The 17,940-nt window shown below is 34.3% G+C and overlaps 1 protein-coding gene across 5 annotated transcripts in view; it reads left to right on the top strand.

The window, feature by feature from the left end:
* LOC149800886 (FERM domain-containing protein 5-like) overlaps window positions 1-17,940 on the top strand; it is a 209,419-nt gene that overhangs the window by 136,788 nt on the left and 54,691 nt on the right. For all 5 annotated transcript variants that reach the window (XM_089954940.1, XM_089954939.1, XM_089954942.1 and 2 more), the window contains 3 exons: window positions 1,963-2,051; window positions 3,146-3,223; window positions 6,745-6,813. In XM_089954940.1, the coding sequence (XP_089811066.1) occupies window positions 1,963-2,051; window positions 3,146-3,223; window positions 6,745-6,813 (236 nt within the window). The remainder of the gene's footprint in view (window positions 1-1,962; window positions 2,052-3,145; window positions 3,224-6,744; window positions 6,814-17,940) is intronic.

The following is a 17,940-nucleotide window of genomic DNA, read 5'->3' as shown; positions in this document are numbered from 1 at the left end:
TGGAGTAATAAATACCCCTGGTGTATGACCTGGGAAGGTGGCTTGTAAGAATTGGAGTAATAAATACCCCTGGTGTATGACCTGGGAAGGTGGCTTGTAAGAATTGGAGTAATAAATACCCCTGGTGTATGACCTGGGAAGGTGGCTTGTAAGAATTGGAGTAATAAATACCCCTGGTGTATGACCTGGGAAGGTGGCTTGTAAGAATTGGAGTAATAAATACCCCTGGTGTATGACCTGGGAAGGTGGCTTGTAAGAATTGGAGTAATAAATGCCCCTGGTGTATGACCTGCTTATTTAGGCGTTCTTATTTTCATTCATTAAAGTGCTGGTCTTATTGACCAAAAATTTAAATATTTATATTGTAATTTGTACAACTTGTGTCTTTTTGACAACAAATTTAAATATTTATATTGTAATGTGTATAGCTTGTGTCCGTTTTACTCTGTCACTAACAGAGCAAGTTCATTTCCTGTCATATTGCCTAATCATAAATTCATAAACATTTATAATGAAACTTAACGATGAGAATTTTTGTCTCACAAAAATTACTGGAAACCTAAACGATGATTATAATTTTTATCATGCATATAATTTTTGTCTCCCTGTAAAGCATACATTTGATATCCTAATAGCATTGAAATTCTTTCAGTTTCATGTCCAATTAAATTTGTATTATGTAAAATTATTCAGTTGATGTCAATTAAAAGCTTATGTGTTTTAAAGTTGTAAAGTTTTAACTGTTTAATTTTTTGATGCAACAATGTAAATGTGTATTTGAGAAAGACCACTTGAGGGATTTAGATCATGTAGTTATGATCATTTGATTTAGATATTGTAGTTATGACCACTTGATTTAGATCTTGTAGTTATGACCACTTGATTTAGATCTTGTAGTTATGACCACTTGATTTAGATCTTGTAGTTATGACCACTTGATTTAGATCTTGTAGTTATGACCACTTGATGGATTCAGATCATGTAGTTATGACCACTTGATGGATTCAGATCATGTAGTTATGAACACTTGATGGATTCAGATCATGTAGTTATGACCACTTGATGGATTCAGATCATGTAGTTATGAACACTTGATTGATTCAGATCATGTAGTTATGACCACTTGATGGATTCAGATCATGTAGTTATGAACACTTGATGGATTCAGATCATGTAGTTATGAACACTTGATTGATTCAGATCTTGCAGTTGGTTTTTTTTGGAAGTAATAAGTGTCAAGGAAACAAAATGGTAATTTGTTCAAATTTATTCAAACTTGCGGTTGGTTTTTTTTGGAAGTAATAAGTGTCAAGGAAACAAAATGGTAATTTGTTCAAATTTATTCAAACTTTTGCCAGATTTTATCCTTGCTTCTCTCTCTCTCTCTCTCTCCCTCTCTCTCTCTCTCTCTCTCTCTCTCTCTCTCTCTCTCTCTCTCTATATATATATATATATTTGTATATATATATATATATATATATATATATATATACACACACACACACACACACACACAAACATACATCCTCACATGTTCTATTGTATAACTTTGTTTTATATGTGTTGATCTAACTGAAATAAATGGATAAACTCGAAAAATGAATCATGACACTTACATCAATGGAAATACTTTAATCCATGTTACCTGTGGCATAACACATGTTGATAACACTTTAATCCATATTACCCATGGCATAACACATGTTGATAATACTTTAATCCATGTTACCCGTGGCATAACACATGTTGATAATACTTTAATCCATGTTACCCGTGGCATAACACATGTTGATAATACTTTAATCCATGTTACCTGTGGCATAACACATGTTGATATATATCTTGTCAAGAACCAGAAGCAAGCATTATGCTGTTGAAACTGATGATGATTCTTTAGATGATGCATTTACCTTTACAATACTGTGTCATGATTTATCTTTTGTCTGTTTTGTATGATTTCAGAAACTTCAGCCAATTGGTTACAAGTGTATTTCTGTCCCAGCCTGCAAGTATCTCTGGAAATGTGCAGTAGAACAGCAGTTTTTCTTCACGTAAGAATACAGAATGTCTTTACTCAGTTTCTGGTAGAATCATACAACTAAAAAAAAAAAACAGTTATTCAGCCTGTAATGATAATGCATTGTTAGTTTGCAGTTTTCTACTCATTAACAGTTCCACTGAGTTATAATTTAAATTGAAAGAAGCTTTTCCATTTTCATATTTATTACAAGTATTGGTTCAGTATACAATATAGTTCTATGTAGAGAATAATTGTGAGCTCTTAATGATAATAATAATAATAATAAAACAATAATAATAATAATGATCAACATTGTTAATTCCTGATGGACAGTTGAATATAAGGCTCATCTCACACAGGTGTATTACAGTGTACAAAATGTATATTATACACACAGGTAGGTGTATTACAGTGTACAAAATGTATATTTATATACCTTTCTTAACTGTGCATATTATCAGGATGTTATGATGATGTCTAGATGTCAGGCTGTTTGTTTACATTCACAGCTTGTGAAAAAAAATTCATGAAACTTGACCAACAAGTTTATCATCATTATCTGCTGCTTATGATAGTCTTGGTCCTGTCTCAAAGGTCAGGGTCATAGCAAGGGAAAACATACTGTATATGCTTGCTTAAAAGTTGAGTTCAAGTGCAAACCGCACAGACACAGATCTGTCATTGCATAATGTGCCTGCTGCTGTGGGTCTAAGCAGTTTATTAGTAGTATTCAGTAGAACAAAAAACACAGCCTTTTATCTGCAAGCACATTATGTCTTTGTTGTTTACAGTTGGAGTCAACCTGTATACAGGTATATACAGTAACCTTTAAATCTCTATCCAGGTCAGGTTTGTAATATTTGAACCATAGGAAATAGTTGAATGAAAGTTTATCAAGATAGACAAAGATAGCTTTACAGAATCATTTCATATAAAATTTGTCTTGTGCACTTTTATAACAAGAGACTGGGTGCTTTTGTACTTTTATAACAAGAGACTGGGTGCTTTTGTACTTTTATAACAAGAGACTGGGTGCTTTTGTCACCAGAATAGATGTATAGTCCACTTGTACCCCATAATCAACATTGCTAGTTTCTTTCATGCATTTAATTTCTTTGGTTTCAGACTGTCCACTTCCTTGAATGTTCCCAAGTTGAAGTCAGGTGGCACAATTTTCTCTCGTGGATCAAGGTTCAGATTTAGGTAAAAAATACTTTGTAATAGAATGATGTTGTAACACAGTCTATACCAGGGGTGTCAAACTCAATCGCTCAGCGGGCCAAAACTCAAATCACACGTAAGGTTGCGGGCCGAACAGGATAAACATTCAATAAGCAGAAAATTAAACCTTTTTTAAACATTAATATAAATTAAAACAGAAAAAAGTTTTAATAATAAAAAATCATTGGCATACCCATTTTCGCTCTTATGCCAGTTTGTCAGAGCTGGATGTTTGGCATCTTTTCTTGGCTACAAGTTCGTTTATGTTGGGAGTAATGTTCTGTGTCATTGAGATTCTCATGATGGACTGCAAGACGAATCCTGTGTGATGTTTTGTTAATCTTCATCACAGAAAACAGCTGCTCACACAGATATGTGCTACCAAACATGCTCAAGGTTCGAGCCGCATGTAGACGAAGCTGGGGCATCTCTTCAGGAATGAAACGAGTGAACTGTGCAGACCCCACAGTGTTGTACTTTGCCTTTAGTGTCCCATTACACTGCAGCTCTATTAGCTCCATCTGCAGATTTACAGGTGCAGTTTCCACTTCTATGGCAAATGGGTTACAAAACAGCTCAAAATTATAATTGTACGCCGGTCAAGACCTTTCGGGCCTGATGTAATTATACGCTGGGCCTGATGTGGCATGTGGGCCTTGAGTTTGACACATATGGACTATACCATCGGACAAAAACCAGAATTAAGCAAACAACATGCAACATTAAGAAGTTAGTGTTAGGACTGCTCAGCCGGGTGTCAGGATAATGTGACTGGGTGGTACATGATGCTACATGTCTGCGGCATGATGCCCCAGTGCACTGTTACAGATCACTGCCATCTCACCTCTGTCTGTCTGGGTTTCGAGTCTCGGTTTCTGCCAATGTGGGTAGTGAGAAAGCTTGCCAATAGCTTCTCATGGGTTGGTTGTTCTGTCTGGGGTTTTCCTGGGTTCTTCCTCCATCATTTATACTGGCTGCCATGCATAGCCTATCTTGTGCTGAAAAATAGCATTAAACCCTATGACAACAACAACAATGACAACATTGTTTAGCAGAAAAAATAGTTTCCAATTTGATATTAATTGACAAAATCTGTTCTTCTTTATAGCTTCTTTTTGCTAAGCAGTTCTGAACCTAATGCAGTCACACGATGGACCCAGTTTAAAAATGTCAAAAACGAGACTGATAAAATATTTCTACATTCACTTATTTAGAAGCTCCAGTATTTATGAAACTATTTTATTCAGGCATGGTGTCACTGAAATGTTTTACTTCAATCGGCTTTTGTCTCGTATTGTATTTGTCAGTGGTTCTGTTTAATAACCAGCTTTAGGACACCTGAAACTAATGCCACTGCAGATTAAAGTTGCCTAACAGAGCTGTGCATTTGTAAGACTGATCACATTAGTATATATGAGCATGCATTATTTCTCTGCATCCATAACATGCCAGATATACTAGTATTTCTTTACATGCATTAGTTGTTTCTCCATCTCTCCTGACTCAGCTGTCTGGCAATAATTGCCTGTTACTGTCTTTATTTGCTTTTAAGTCAAACTGCAAACAACAAAGATTCAGATCTGCCATAGCATGATGTGCCTGCAGATCAAGGTCGACCTGTTTGTTCTGCTGATTACTCATAACAAGCTGCATAGACCCAGATCTGCCAGCACATTATGCAATTGCATACCTGGGTCTGTGCAGTTTGCAGTTGGACTATCTTATAAGCAAGTATGTATTGAATACCAATGAGTCCAAATTTTACTTTTTGCTCCAGAAATTCTAGTACCATGTATTCTCACTTATAAATTGAGTCAAACTGCGAATAACAAAGATCCTGATCTGCTGTAGCATCATGTGCATGCAGATCAGGGTCTTCTTGTTTATTCTGATAATTACTCTGAACAAACTGCAAGGATTCAGATCTTCTGGTACATAAAGTGATGTCAGATCTGGTTCTGTGCAGTGTGTAGTTGGACTTGTCTTACAAGCAAGTAAATATAGTAATTGAAGTTGTTCATAACAGTTCATGTACACTATTCAGATATTATTATCCTGGATTGCTTTTTTTTTCTCTTTTCTCACCCTTCACATGTGGCAGGAGAAATTTGTAACAAAATGGTACTGTTAAACTTATTTGCTCCACAGTATAGAGCAGGCATTATATCAAAATCGTAAAATACTGTAAGCCAAATAACCTAATTTGGAATTTGAGTACTACTGGATTCAGTACATAGTCATTCTAAATTGCCAAGTTTACATTTTAAATTGAAAATTAATTGGATCATCAGACTGTGTGCTTGAATTGTCAATTTTTTCTCCCTCCAAAATAAGTTAATTTTTTGGAATTTTCATAGTATAAAGTTACATCCTGTAGACATGACTTTTATATGCTCTATATACTCATAAGTTGAGTATAGCTGCAAACCGCACAAACCCAGATTTGACTTTGCATAATGTGGCAGCAGATCTGGATCTGTGCAGTTTGTTAGGAGTAATCTGTGAAAAAAAATAACATGGACTCTGATCTGTAGGTGCATTATGCTGTGGCAGGTCAGGATCTTTGTTGTTTTTCATTTGATTCAACCTGTAAGCAAGTACATCTGGTAGTATTTGTTATAACAAGAAAATAATCAAGAGTTACTACTATTTTCTGCCTTAAGTCCATTATTTGCGGTAAATAAATATTTTGGTCATACTGAGATCAGAAAATAGAATATAATGGAGAGAGAGTACATGTTTTCAGGTGCCTGCATTACTTCTCCAAAGAACAAAACGTTATAGATATTAAACAGATTGTAAGTGTGCAAACTGTAATTTTAGGTTTTCTGCTTTTGGACAATTCAACATGTTACTAGTGACATCAATTTCATTTCATAACCTGTCTTAGGGGGCACTCACCAGTTATTATGTACTTTTGAGAGAGTGACGTATGTAAGGTGAAGTTGTTTGCATTTAAAACATGCACAGTGCAAAGAATGTTGGCATACCTCTATGCTACATTAATGTAATGTGGATGATATTTCTTTGGATGTTGTACTTTTGGAAATTGTACATGATCTAAGCACACTGTTAACTAAAATTACTGCTCCCTTGTGCAAAAAAATAAGTCTGAATTAGTCTAAAGTACACTATCCATAGCAGCTATTAAAATAGGGAAAATGAATTTTGCCAGACTAGACAATACTAGCTTCTGAAAGTGTAATGAATGAATTACCAAATATATAATTGTACAATAAAATTATTGACTGAAAAATTAGAATCGTTTGCAAAATTTGCTGAATTTAGGATTGGAGATAGATGACAAATTAACAAGTAATGCAGCTTTCATTAGCAGGTAAATTATTATTTTTCTCCTTGTTTTGTACTGCAGAAATATGGTACACTGGGCTAAAGAATAAAATGGACTCCATAGTCATACCCCCAGTCTTATAATAAGGACTGCATTGTCTTAAAGTGAGAGAAAAACTGTATGGGACTAAATATGCCATATTCTGTTGTAGTGGTCGGTGTCAGAATGAAGCCTACCAGGCCAGTGAACACATTAAAAGGGATGAGCCAAATTTCCAGAGGTAAATTATTTAAATAGTATCTAGATAATATTGTCAAGTAGAAAAAATATATATTTATTTATAAATAAGCAAGATGTTAGATTTTTTTTTGCTTTCAGGAATGTATCAACTTCATAAATTTAATTTCTGTTATAATTAATCTATTTTAAGTCTGTGGTTCCCAACTTCATGGAATGACCCAAATCAGGGTCATGGGGTTATCAGTAGGGTTGCAAAGGGTCCTCAGAAGAAATCATGATAAGCCTGAGGGTCAGGAGGTCCTCTGGGTTGCCAGTTTGGGGTCACAGGTTGGGAACCACTGATTTAATTGCTTCCATTGCATGCAGAGAAAAGATGACTGTAGTCAAGTACTGTATGTTATGAACTGGTCGTTATGAAATCAAGTGGAGCTGTTGTACTACATTTGGCATCTGTGTCTGCGTCCACATTTATAAAAGCATATATATGTACAATCTCATTGTATCTCATCCATTCTTTCTTACGTCCATGGCAACAGTTTGAAGTGGGTTTCATTGCACCATCATTGTACATGGTGTGAGACGTTTAAGTTTCTCTGCTTAGCTGTCATTACCATACATGCCTTCTGCATCGTATATACATACTGTTGTACCAGAAATCATGAAACTTGTTTTGGGGATACATCTCAATAAATGTTACATCCCAACCCCCTCAAAAATTGGTGACTATGACCTGTATTTTATGATTCACCGAGTTTTGTTCAGTTTTGTCTTTTAGGTTTGTTTCTTCAGTACCATTTATGTTAGAATCATCATTCCTCTTAGTACAATAATCTTACAGAAAAGGATCACTGTGACCAACATTTCAGATTTTTCCATTATAGGTTAACTGTTTGTGTTGATCTCATGACCGTATGGATGTTTACATCTAATATATATAGAATCCTGTAAGAAATCTAGAAACTTGGTGAGGGGATGTATCTTGATGAGCACTACACAATCTTAGCCACACAAAAAATAGGTCATTGTGGCCCATATTTTATACTAAACTGGCTTTGGTTACATTTTGTGTATGATGTTCATTAAAGGTACTGTTCATGGTAAAATTCTGAAATTGATGATAAGCATCTCTGTTGTTGGTACTACACTTTTGGAACAAAATACACTGTGACCTACTTTTCATCCTCTACTGATTTTAGTTTTGTTTTGCATTTAGCTTCTGACGATATTAGCTTTTGGAATGCTATATGCATTCTGTCCTCCCTAGATTTAAAAATTCAGCGAGGGGATTCATCTTTAACATCCTTACTGTAGAAGGAGGCTGCTAAAGCCGTATTTCATGCTTCAGAAACCTTCATAAATTCTTGGATTTAAAGTTGATTTCTTCGCTGCAGTTTATGTTAGAATCACACGACTTTATAATTGAATGCATCATTGTTAATACCACAACCTTCCAATCAAAGGACCTAAATGTTATTCTTTACTATAGTTGTAAGCAGTGTTTTCCCTAGGGTTGCAAAACTGGGAGTCAACAATTCCCTTGATATCACAACTGGAGGTCAGATTGATTTAAAAATAAACTTTGTTGTTAGAAAGGGGGATGAGCAGAATTGAAAATCTGTGGGTCTCAGATGCAGAAATGAGGGTAAAGGGAAACACTGTTTAAATATTTTGTATTTATTTCATTAGCACATAGAGTTTTCCTTGTTTAATACATCCTGGTCTACACAGAAAGCCATTTCTAACTAGTGCAGTTGAAAGTTGGAATATTCCACATGTATGACTTTTATATTGTGATAGGCTACTTTCCGCTGTTAACTGTATTGTACATGTAAATGGATAGTAAAAGAACGGACGGCATGTATTTCATGTGAGGCTTCAGCTTTAGTGGTAAGTCAAGGTAATTACTGATGCATGAACTAAAATAGTAATAGTGTTCATACTAGCTGTCACTTCAAGATGTGACTTTCACCCAAGTCTGGTTTCTTGGGCTGAAACAGATTTTATGAGCAATGATTTTTTTTTTAAAGGAAAAGAATGTTTCTGGTTTGTATTAACTTATTATTACTTTAATTTGATAGAAAAGAAGTTCATTTTACTGCATTTTGTCATTTTTATGTCCAGTCACAGGGTCCAATATTTCAGGAAGTTCGCTACTCTGAATTTATTTTCTGCATGATAATGTTTTACAGTACTCGCTTGAGACTACTAAAAACTTTGTAGAGGCGAGCTGTTTAATTGTTTATTACATTCCGCTTTCAAAAGCAGGTTCCCATAGAACAACAGTTGAGGGGTCCCGCGTAGACTCTTCATCTTTCATTATTATTGCATATAACTACCATTAACTAGTGAAGTCAGTATATTGTCTACATACATTGTCCTAATGATAATATTGGTACGATCAGACAGTTTGTGCCTATCTATTTCATTTTTGTCAAGTCCTAATGATAATATTGGTACAATCAGACAGTTTGTGCCTATCTATTTCATTTTTGTCAAGTCCTAATGATAATATTAATACAATTAGATAGTTTGTGCCTTTCTATTTCATTTTTGTCAAGTCCCAATGATAATATTGATACACTTTGACAATTTGTGCTTTTCTAATTCATTTTTGTCAAGTCCCAATGATAATATTGATACATTTAGACAGTTTGTGCCTTTCTAATTCATTTTTGTCAAGTCCTAATGATAATATTAATACAGTCAGACATTTTTGTTGGTGCCTCGGCAGAAGCTTAGCATAGTGATTATTTCATCAAGATAAATGTAGGTCTGTCCGTATGTCCATACCCTAGATTAAGGCCAGTATTTAAGTTTTAAGCTTGTCAACATTGCTAATTTCAACTTCTTAAGACAAAATATAAAAATCATTGGCCAATTCTGATCATACTTGCTTGGAATCTTTCTCAGGTCATGTCTTACAAAAGCTTTATTCAGGTTGGCTCCTAGCATCTTTGTGTTTTCCATAGCAACTATGTGGAAGACCATTTTTGACTTCTTTATGTTCTGTATGCATGACAGAATATGTGGAATGAAAACTCCACAACCAGGCTTCTGAACATACCTACCAGTGGAGTGGCATCATCCATATTGTGTTAGTGTCTGCTGGCAGAGGTGCACATTCTTTTTTAAGTGCCTTGACTTCCAAACCATAAGAAATTTTATGTCAGCCCAGTCTAAGAGATTTTTGATCGTTTCTAACTTTTGCATATTTTATATTTTACTTTAGAGGAGGAAGTATATGATATGATTTGGAAGGGTTGATCTTCTGAATATTTTAGCCATTTTTACCCTTTATATTTTTGTTGAGTGTTTCAAGATTTTTGTATTTTCCCATAAAGGACTACTTATTAATTCAACCACAGTAGGTCAATTGATATAGTGTCAGACTCAGAATTCAAGGGTTGCAGATTCGCTTCATAGCAACAATGTTGTTTTCATAGCAACTAAACAAGAACTTATTTTTGGCTTCTTCCCTCCCCAAAACTACTGAGCCAGTTTTGATTAAACATGTTAGGAATATTTGTTAGGACATACTTGATCAAAATTTTGATCGGTATTTTTTTAGAACCTACTTAACCAAAGTTGTTTTTGGTCTGGCTTCCATAGCAACAGTATGAATTCCTTAGCAGCTGGTTGTTTCTTTAGAATAGCTAAACCAAGGCTTGGTAGGAGTGGGGTTTTTTTTGGACATGGCTTCATCAGTATTATCTCTAGGTTGATTTCCCTGACATTGATGTAGCTTTCATAGCTACTAAATGGAAGACCCCTTCTCAACATCTTCATAACAACAGATCAGTTTTCATCAGTGTGGTTGGAATTTTTAAGGATGCACTCTATCAAACAAATTTAGGGTAACAGCCATAGCAACAATGTGACTTCCTTAGCAACCAAGTGGAGTACCTATTTTTGATTGTCTAGAATGGCAGACCCAAGTTTAATTAAACATGTTAGTTTTTAAAACATTTTCTAGTGTGTGGCTTCGATATCGGCTGGGTGGAAAACATGTTTATGACTTATTTTCCAAAAACAATCAGTTCAGTTCAACTTGATAGGAATGTATTTAGGACATGCTCTGTCAAAATTGAAGACTGGCTCCCTTAGTAATGTTGTGGTTTCCACTGCAACCATATGAAATGCCCATTTTCACCTTATTCTCCAGAGTGCCTGAACCAATTATGATCCAACTTCGAATATTTTTGAATATGTGATTTAAAACTATGTTCAAGATGATTCCTCTAGAAATGGTGTGGCTTCCTTTGCAGTCAGGTGGAAACCTCTTTTTGACTTCACTAGCATGGGTGAACCAATTTTAATCAAACTTGGCTTCCATAGGTACCAGGAGGAAAACCTTCCAATAATACTTATTTCCCATCAGGTATGGCTATTGTTACAAATCTCCCTTCTGGTATGGCTATTGTTACAAATCTCCCATCAGGTGTGGCTATTGTTACAAATCTTCCTTTTGTTATGGCTATTGTTACAAATCTCCGATCTGATGTGGCTATTGTTACAAATCTCCCGTCTGGTATGGCTATTGTCACAAATCTCCCATCAGGTATGGCTATTGTTACAGATCTCCCTTTTGTTATGGCTATTGTTACAAATCTCCCATCTGATGTGGCTATTGTTACAAATCTCCCATCTGGTATGGCTATTGTTACAAATCTCCCATCAGGTATGGCTATTGTTACAAATCTCCCTTTTATTATGGCTGTTGTTACAAATCTCCCATCTGATGTGGCTATTGTTACAAATCTTCCATCTGGTATGACTTAAACAATTGAAAATAAAGAATCTTATTAATATGTAGGTCAAAAGGCCAGAGGTAAAGGTCATTGAGAAAAACGGTTTTGGACAATGATTTTAATGCCAGGACATGTACCTTGACCAAAGTTTGGGAAGGACTTGGACTTAATGTAAGGAAGAAGCCTATTGAAGTTGGGGTCAAAAGTCAGGGTCATTATGGTTCAAACATAAAAGAAGAATAACTTTTGTTCTACAATAAGGACTTTATTCATGGATGGTTTGCACTTAAAGTTACAATAAAAAAGAATCAGGTTATCCTGGAGTCTGCAGATCAGAGGTCACTATCATGGTAAGTCTAGTAAGAAAATAATCTTTTCTGCACATTGTTTTGTGTGTAGAGGACTGTTAAACATGGGGCAGATGTGTATTGTGCTGATCACGGTCCACTTGTCTGGAGTTTGACATGATGTTCCCTCATTTGCAGGTTGTCTATTGAAAGCTTCATTAAGAACGAAACCTGCATAAAGAATATATCACAGTGAGAAGATGCTATTGTAAATCACAGATAATCACTTTTGTTCTTTTGGTGTTTCTTCCAAGTGACCACACAATCACCTTCAGCTGGCATAGGTTCATTTCAAGCCTGCAATTATGCTACCTGTCACTTCATATTATTTATGCGTGAAGTGTTTATATTTCAGTTTGATCAGTCCAATTAAATTTCAGTTTTATTGGTCAGTATTATTGGATTGCAGTGCTGTTGGCTAAATCTGAGATTTCCTCTTTAAAAATCAGTTCTGTTTAATTCTCATTTACTTTGTCAGTCAAACTTTTGTGTATATTTTACAACCATTTTGGATTCTTTTAGATTGCATGATTTTTTTTACTCGATCGTGTTTTGCATTCCGTCACAAATTAATTTAGCTCAGTAACTTTTAAGGACTTCATGGATAAAACCCAGATTTGGCACAAGACAAATATCGAGAAGGGTAAGGTCAGATTTCGTTCATCTTTTTAAAGCAGAATTTGAAGCATCCATGACCCCTGTTGAAATTTACAAATATCGTGAAGAATCTTTGACCCCTGTTGAAATTTACCCTTATGTAAATGAAGCATCTATGACCCCTTTTGAAATTAACCCATACATCATGAATTTTAGAGCTCTCAGTAAGCAACATATTTCTGTATTTTTTGTCCCCCCAAATTTCCTGATAACATCACAACATTTTGTAATGGTTCGAATTGCAATGAACACTACAATTTTAACCACTTAGTCACAAAATGTTATATTCATTCTACTATAAGCAAAGTCCATTTTTATGACGGGGAAATCCGTTAAAACTGTCTTTTTGATTGGAGCAAGTGCCTAATGGTATGTATACATTTGAAATGATAGTACCAGATCACTTTGATAACTCTCTCTCTCTCTCTCTCTCTCAGAGCCCTACAGTCAAATGAAACTTGAATTAGTCATGGTGTTTAAGCAGTTTGAAATAAACTGAGACAAAATTAGTATAGTAAGGATTGAGACTCAGTCTGCTATGTTTTGCAGTGTTCACAAAATACACCTTTGAATTTGTGAAATATTTCAGTTAGTGCCTGACCAGGAAGTAAATGTCCAATTTATTAGATACTTTTCCTCGAGCCCTAAATTTGTTTCTGCATTATAACTTTTAAAGACATTTGAAGTATAATTGAATTGTCGCTTTGTGAAGGGGTGGCTTTCTCTATGTCCATCATGTCTGTGGCATGATGCCCCAGTGCTAGACATCACTGTAAACTGCCAGACTGCAGACATCGTAGCGATATGACTAAAAAGTTGTTAAAGCTACATCAAAAATCCAAATCACACACACACAGAGACTAATTGAATTTTCTCTAGTCCTTGTAACTATATCATTGCCTCGTATGATCTGAAATCAATCTTAAGAAAAAGGATTGGTACTAATATCCCACTCATCCACTACCCCTAGACTGCACTTTTGCATATTTTTTTCAGTAGATAATTCCATATACTTATTAGTAAAGTGTCATTTGGCATATTTGCACATTTTGTGCTAGAAATAACTTATCAATGGTCATTTAAAAGTTTGTTGAAATATGAAACTGAATTGAATTGAGGCATATCACTCTATTATGATCATGAATGCAGTAATGAAAACATGAAACTGATGAGCATTTGAAAAGTGGAGGCCAAGTTTTAGTGGAAGCTTCCGTGTTTCTTTTCAGATTTAAAATGAAAATCCATTTATTTTTTTAAATTACTGTCCAAGATAATGATATATTCATAATATTATTGATATAATACAGAATGATATATGTCAATTTTACCCATCATACAGTTGCAATTATAATAAGAAATCTTCACCTTGTTGCATAATTATTCAAAATAGTATGAAATTATTTTGAGTAAAGCATTGCCATTGATTGAGCAGGTGCTGACAATTACATTTCCTAATTAGTTTGAGCTAACAGAAATTAGTTAATCTAATTAAATTTTTGTAACATTCTGAGTTTTACTTTTTGTACCAAATGATAAAGTTTAATGTCCATATTTTCTGCATTATGGTCATTAAATTAGTTAAACAAGTAACTGGTCACCTCATCAAAGAGTGAATGGTCATGACTATAGTGCATAATACAAATACATGTACTAGGCTTAACTACTAATTAGGCCATCATAGTGTGAATGGTCATGACTATAGTGCATAATACAAATACATGTACTAGGCTTTACTACTAATTAGGCTAATCTTACTATTACTATGGTTCACAAATGAAAAGAATGAGACTGAACTCTCCAGCACATACTGACTCGAATATACTGGTGCATACCATTATGTATGAAACTAGCATACTTTGTCTTAGTCCTTAGTACATTGGAGGCCTTGAAATAGCTCTGAAATATCTGTGGTAATCAGTGTTTGTTTTTAAGGCTGAATATTGATACACTCCAATAATTATATATAGCCTATGGAATCAGTCTGTGGTGGTCTGTAGAAGGTGAGATTTAAAACTTGTGATGAGTAAGTATGAAGTTAATTGTTTAATCAGGTTCATTTTTAATACTTTTCTAATTAAAATGTATGCATCCCATATGAAATTTAATAGTGGGGAATTATCGGTACCTCGCTGCAGACTAATGGCATGGAAGGACACCATGGTTGAGTTGAAAAAGACAAAAATGATAAACAATACAATATTTATTGCTGATGGCTTAAAAGGATTCATAATATATTTATAACCAAACTCGCAAAATAATGTCATCTTAAAAAATATGAGGCAAATTATGTTAACCTTAAAAATGAAAAAATGTGCAATGGACAAAATTGTTATCAAGGATCATGGATTGGGGTACACATTTCTCCACTTAAACAACAGGGATATTCACAATTGAAATAGGAGGCAAGCTTTCTGTATTTCATGGATTTTAGAAAATTTGCTTTATGTTGCTTAAAATAGAAATTTAATTTATTATTTGATTATTAACGATGTACATAAAGGCAGCCATGGATAACAATGGATTTGTTTAATAAAAATAAAGCGACCACATGACTGATATAATATTCAAGAGGTGTAGTGAATTAGCAGATAAAATGTTGAAGATAAATGTCATAACATGTGGCTCTGAGATTAAGTTCCTTGAAGCGACTTTCTGAATACATTGTACTTAAGGTAATATAGGAATCCATCTATTTTATGGTGTGTTCTTTATAATTTTTTTCACATGAAGATGTTAACAGTTACGCTGTTAGTATCCCACTAAGTTAAAAACTACAGGTGCTCTCTCATCATTTGCCATGTTGTAGGTACATGAGCTGTACTAAACAGTGGAAAGCTGTAACAACTGGAACCTGTCCGTCATATTTTACTTTGCCTGGAAGATTCTATACCAGGAGATAGAACAGTTAAAACATTATACCCAAATAAGTATTTATCAATAACAGTTCCACTCAGGAAATTACTAATCTTGAACTTTAGCCATGAACTGAACTTCATATGCAGAAATCTAGTTTTCTTTGTTAGACTTAATATGACTGTGATCTTGGACATTTAGACCCCATTATCAGTGATTCTTGTATTTAACATGGATTCTTTTGCATGCTTTACAGTACATGCATCATGGATTATGGAAAATCCAAGTTCCCATGGTGAAAATTAATCTTTTCACAATGTTTCCATCATGACAAGATATTATGGTTGTTGTGGATGTTTATGTTGTGGCTCATAGTAGATGGGTTAATTGTTATTGTCCCAATTCAAACGTTGCAGTAATATAATTATGTAATAGTGGATGTCCACTTTATCGTATGGAACTTGCCATTCAGCTTAACAAAAGGTGATAGCACAAAATGCTCTTTTTAACTTTTGTATGCAATGCCTTTGAAAATTCAGAGGCTTGCATTCTAAAATGCGTTCACATGTGTGTATTGTGTGAGATGGTAAATATTCTGCCAAAAGTCCTGGGAATATTTAGGTCCTTTACAAAATATAAAGTTTCAAGATTGCAGTTTTAATTGGGGGTAGATGCTGATTTAACTCTTTACATTCTGCTAATGCATATATGCATTGCTAATAACAATCTTGCTTTCCCACAGACACGTGTATGTGTTGCTGGCAATACTCTCTCTGTCCTTGTTGACTTGTATATGTATTTCTGGTCATAGGTTGGGAACCCCTTAGACATATATATACACATTCCATATTAAAGCTCTGCATTGGATAAAATTGCAAACATCCTGTCTCTTTTAACATATTTAACCAATGAAATTAGTCCCTACATAAAATTATGAAAGTGTTCTAGTAATTTTACAGAAAATAAGCAGAAATTACCTCTGAAAACAAGGTCAGTTGTAGAAAGTAAACAAATAGCAACTTTCATATATAGTCCATCGATTCCAATGCAAGACTTCAAGGATCTGAAGGTGATTACAGTACATTTGACATCAACTTGAGTGATTCAATTCAAGATGAACAAGAAAAAATCCGTTATATATATAACAGGGATTTCTTCTTGTTCATCTGTTTGTCTCCTTGTTTAAATTGTTCTGTATTGTGCACAAGCTGAACACGTCATATCTGTCAATAATGCCATGTATATCACCCAAAATTGCTAAGCCATGTGTTGGCCAAGGCTTTAAAATCTATCTCATTTTGCATTGATTGCTATTAATTCATGGCTTTGTATTTTTAATGGTGTTAATCATATACCCCTGGTAGAACTTCTTTATCTGGCCCAAGCTGGAATTGGAAGAGGGTTTTCTCTTCAGATGTTGTAAATCCCAATTATTTTCTGTTTATTTTTAACCGTTCGTATTCTAAAGTTTTTGTGACTGTTGTCACTTTGTTCACTTTGATTATTGCAGTAATGCTGACTCATTCAACTTTCAGTCTGTTACAATTTCTGAAGCTTTAAGTTCATACGTGTTAATTATGTCCAGATTTGACTATATAACCCAACTAGAATAATAAGAAAATGAGAAAAGCAAACTGATAGTAGGTTAATAACACAGCTAATTGTATAAATTCTTTTTAAATACAAAATCACTTGTTAAGCAGCAATTTCCTTATTTAAATATTCTGAATAAATGGCAGTATCAAGATTTTTTATTTCTGAAGATTTCAGTTGACAAATTACAAAATGAAGAAGATTGCAACACATTTAAAAAATGCATACTCTCCAAAGATCAATGCTTGTATCTTAGCTAGCAATAAAAGCTGTGTATTTGTTACAACTATATAGTCTTAAAATACGTAACAGAAAAAAAGTGAAAATGAGCAAGTTTGGTAAAATTCAACAGATAATTTATGTCCCTGGATTACAAAGTGATAATTTAAAAAAACTTCCAGTATTGTGAATAATATCCAAAATAGTCCTAAAAGTTTCATCACAAGTCTAAATATTCCTCCAAAAGTTCCAATATTTAAGGTGTTGAGCTGCATGTTGTCTTGAATGTGGTAATGTGCCAATGACCATTTGAGTGATGATGTACTAACAGTCTGATATATATATTACAATAATATAGTCCAAAATGGTTGTCTGAATTCACTATAATTCCAATTAATGTTATCAAATGTTCATCAGTGTTCACTTTAGTGGAAAGATAAAAGTTTGAAAGAAAAGATGAAGACCATTCAGACAGTCTCAAGTGTTAATAAAGGGATCAGACTAGTGTTGAATGGTATATATTACATAATGGTTCACAATAACTAGTCCATCTGTGCAGCAGAAATAACTAGTGCTTAAAATGTGAATGTATTTTTCACATTATAAGTGGAGAGGGGTAGAATACCTGCAAGTATGATATACCTTTGCATTGAACTGCTATTTGCAGTGGAAAGTTTAAGGTCAGCGATCATGAGTTATGTCTGTATACGAAAAGTACCTAGCTCATGACCACATCTAGGTTATTCCATG

Source organism: Sinohyriopsis cumingii, chromosome 4 (assembly GCF_028554795.1).
Source record: "Sinohyriopsis cumingii isolate HCF-2022 chromosome 4, ASM2855479v2, whole genome shotgun sequence".
In the NCBI taxonomy this organism is placed as follows: domain Eukaryota; kingdom Metazoa; phylum Mollusca; class Bivalvia; order Unionida; family Unionidae; genus Sinohyriopsis; species Sinohyriopsis cumingii.
This window is presented reverse-complemented; position numbering and strand designations above follow the sequence as displayed.